The 3,922-nt window shown below is 42.5% G+C and overlaps 1 protein-coding gene across 1 annotated transcript; it reads left to right on the top strand.

Annotated features, from left to right (window-relative positions):
* Positions 1–278: 278 nt before the first annotated feature.
* Positions 279–1,812, top strand: gsx2 (GS homeobox 2). Its single transcript, XM_005732297.1, has 2 exons — positions 279–776; positions 1,012–1,812. Exons 1-2 carry the CDS (start codon positions 401–403, stop codon positions 1,350–1,352), a joined length of 717 nt encoding a protein of 238 aa, XP_005732354.1. The 5' UTR covers positions 279–400; the 3' UTR covers positions 1,353–1,812.
* The last annotated feature ends 2,110 nt before the right edge of the window (positions 1,813–3,922 follow it).

Genomic DNA, 3,922 nt, shown 5'->3' with positions numbered 1-3,922 from the left:
GGTTTTGTTTCAAATGTATTACAAAGTAATACTTCAGTCAGTGTGAATGTGCTGAAAAATGTCTTTGTAGAACTTTCTACACAGTTCTCAAAATAATAAATAAATACATAAAATCCCTGATTATGTTATGTTACCAGTCAAGACTTTGGAAATTCGGCATAAAAAAGGCAATCTTGAAGCTGTGATTGGAGGCCTATATGAGACATCACGTGGTCTAGGTCACTGACAGTATAAACCCCAAGAGCCGGGTGCGCACGTGGGTGACGCTGCAGGGCCAACCCTCCTCGGGCTCTCTTTTGTTGGACCATCAAACATAAGCACCTTTGGAAATCCCGAGGGGCTCAGATGAGAAGCAGCAATCATCCTGCTCACCGAGTGATCACTTATCAGCGACGCAGCCATGTCGAGGTCATTTTATGTTGATTCTTTAATAATCAAGGATACGGTGCGACCTGGACCAACTGAGCATCCAGGACAAGACTTCCTTATTCCAATCAGCATGCACTCTCCGAGCGTAATGACTGTCACCGCTCCCGTGTGCCCCTCCAGGAAAAATGGGACTTTCTGTGTTTGTCCACTGTGCGTCACATCCCACATCCACTCTTCCCGCAGCGGCATTCCCATGCTGAAGAGTCAGTTTCCAGGAGCAGAGCCACAGTATTGTCAGAGAATAGCACATCAGCAGTCTCCTGCACTCGCTCACCCTGGACATACACCTGTCTGCACGCCCACCTTCAGCGTCACAGATCCCAGGAGATACCATTGTCTCTCTATTGGTAAGCACGTGTTTTCTACTGTCTCGGCTCATGACTAGAGCTACTGTCCGGCACATATTTGTGTACTTATTAGAACTCGTGTTGTACTTTGTAGCAGTAAGATCAATGGTATGCACTTTGTTTTTACGCACGACGATTTACGCGCGATATTTCACCTGTCTTGGATTGAGCGCGCATTCACAGACGAAGTACAGAACTAAAACATGACTCAAAAAATGTTTGTTTCCTCTAACAGGTGCCTCCGAGAGTAACCACATACAGAATGGCAAGAGGATGCGCACGGCTTTTACAAGTACGCAACTCCTGGAACTTGAAAGGGAGTTTTCCACGAACATGTATCTTTCTAGACTCAGGAGAATCGAAATCGCTACATATTTAAACCTGTCAGAGAAACAGGTGAAAATCTGGTTTCAGAACCGCAGAGTGAAGCACAAGAAGGAGGGTAAAGCCACCCAAAGGAGCGCGCACAGTGGTTGCAAGTGCACAACCGGCCACACAGACTATTCAAGGTCAGAAGACGAGGAGTCTCTATCTCCGGCCTCAGCCTCTGAAGAGAAAGAGGTGTCACCCATCTGAGAGCAACTCGGCTCAACAAGTTCCACTGCTGGCGCATCCTCTGCCCTGCTGCATTTATGGATCACGGCATCACCCAGCCCCTGAGCCAAATATCTGCTGCATGAAGCCTGAGAAGAAGTTCTGAAAATATTAATTGTTCTGCGCTCCATGTTCTTTATAATGTTCAAAACAAATGTTTAATGTTTAAAAACCAGTGTGGATAGGTGTTTGTGAAATATTTGGGAACACGGCCAACTATGTGACTGATGTTATGTGGATCCCCCCGAGGTTCTCACCTACACTACCTTGTTAATTATCCCCAGTAAATGATTTCAGTTTTTGCCGGAAATACGTTTACAGTCAGTGACGTGTAGCACAGAAAACCCCAAGAAATAGTAAAGGTCTGACGTGTAAACCCGAAACCTGTATGTAACAATTTGTAAACTTTGTATATCTGTATTTATTGAAATAAACATGACGAGCTGACCTAATAATTTGTCATTATTGACTTACTATGATTGATTATGCACATGCTCACCCGAATCTCTAATATTTCTAACACTGATAATTAATACAAAGTGGAAAAACTGATTTTTGCGTCTTTGAGAGTCGAGTTGATTTAAAAACTGCTCGCAGGGATGATTTTTTTTTCACTTTTCCATTAAAAATATGTAAATATTCAGTATTATAAGTGAAATATTACAAGGTTTCAAACGTACATTCATTGTAATTTTATGAAGAAAAAAGCCCCCCTTATATAATTTAATTTAAACACAATTAAATGTTTTTTTCAAAAAATTAAAATTCCACCTTGAAAAAAGATAAAGTTGTTTTATTGTATTACAAAGACTTTGTACTTTCCTAGCCTCTGGCTCATTAAACCGTGAGTTCAGTTATCTTTTAGCATTTCACCGAATTAAGGTGTTTCTGTCACGACAGCTGTATTAAGCTGTCATTCCTAACCAGTGGTCTTATTCTGTTACACCTCAATGTCCACTGTGCGTATTTTATTTAAGAACATTATGTAGCAGAGCTCAATTTACAAGATCTAGCTATCTAATTCAAAATGGATGAAGTGAGCTTTATGAAAGTGTAATTTCTCCTTAGATGTGACCACAAAAGGGTACCCGATAACGCCCCCGGGGAGCAGCCAATAGTCCATTAATGTTCGCTTTTGAAAAGATTTTGGTTGTCCAAAGCGAGTTTAATTGCGTTTTCGGTCCCACGTTGGTTGATTATGCTGCTATTGCTTGAGACCACAGAACAAGTATATATAGAAGTGGGCAAAGGCTTTGACAGGTTAGATTGTCCTGCCTTGGGACTCGCATTTAGCCCAGGACCCCCGACGGCTGTGTGCTGAGAGAGCTTTGAGAGACAGCTACAGGGTTCCTCCGAGCGACAGAGAACGATTTAGTCACTGTTTCATTAGGCACTATTTGAACCTTTCAACTTATGGTGAATTAAAGGGGGCACGCTCAAATGGAAAGGCTCTGAGGAGGGATTACGTAGGAGGGGCCACTGGAAATTAGCTGACGCCTAATTTAACTCGTTTCTGTCAGAGTTTGGGATACATTCCTAATTGAGAGGGGAAGCAGGTGAAGTTTTGGTCCCACGCAGGCCCATTCAGAGTAGGAATAAATGGTCCCCATTCACATCCCGCTGGTGATCATATATTATTGGGGGAAAGCCATCTAATGAATATATATTGAAGTTCCTATTAATCGAATTAGAGTTCCCTTGCAGGTGTGAAAGACCAGTGCAGCATTTAAAGCTATTAACAATAGAATAAACCACAGTTTCGACAAAGACTCTCCCCCTTTTCAGCCCCACAGGACGTGACCTCAAACTGTAAGGTCTATATAATGATGGGCTGAAGCTCCTTTTTCCAGGTCGAACGGCTATCTCTTCTATAACTGTCACAATGACGAACTTTTCCGATCACACGGAGGTTACACAGATATTTGAAATAATGCCGGGCTGAGACTGTGGAGCATAAATTCTGCAGTAAAGGGACTATAGCAACCAATGCACAGAAAAACGAGAGCACTCCAAAGTCGTCCTGCATCGGCCACCATTGAAAATACAGCAATTACGCATGACAAAAGACAATTAATAAGAGCGCTTTTGAGGCTGGTGCAGCTGCTGTCTCATGCGGAGAGATGGGCTGGAAGAAGCTGAAGTACCCGAGGGGGGTGTTGTCTTTTTTTTTCCTCCAAGAGAGGTCCACTTTATTTATTTATCAGCAGTGTAGCATTCACCTTCCGCACATATATCTATTCCATTCATTTAAATCACATATCAACGGGTTTCCCCTGGGACACACGCTCTGATCTCACGTTAAACACCTGAACGTTTTTACACTTAAACACATGGATCTGAAATTATGATACTGGGTTACTTTTTCGGACCAAGCTACAGTCGAAATGTGTATTATTTAGGCTATAGTAATTAACTAATATATTTATATGGTGGCCAATTTCTTTCTCTCTCTCTCTCTCTCTCTCTCTGTGTGTGTGTGTGTGTGTGTGTGTGTGTGTGTGTGTGTGTGTGTGTGTGTGTGTGTGTGTGTGTGTGTGTGTGTGTGTGTGTGT

Source organism: Pundamilia nyererei, unplaced genomic scaffold (genome assembly GCF_000239375.1).
Source record: "Pundamilia nyererei isolate P.nyererei 1_Seehausen unplaced genomic scaffold, PunNye1.0 scaffold00046, whole genome shotgun sequence".
In the NCBI taxonomy this organism is placed as follows: Eukaryota; Metazoa; Chordata; class Actinopteri; order Cichliformes; family Cichlidae; genus Pundamilia; species Pundamilia nyererei.
The sequence above is the reverse complement of the archived record's forward strand: the minus strand, read 5'-3'. Positions and strand labels throughout refer to the sequence as shown.

Bases quoted from the DNA above. Each gene is read 5' to 3' on its own strand.
- gsx2 (XM_005732297.1), top strand. From the start codon at position 401: ATGTCGAGGTCATTTTATGTTGATTCTTTAATAATCAAGGATACGGTG. The intron at 777-1,011 runs GTAAGCACGTGT...TTCCTCTAACAG, and splicing joins ATACCATTGTCTCTCTATTG to GTGCCTCCGAGAGTAACCAC.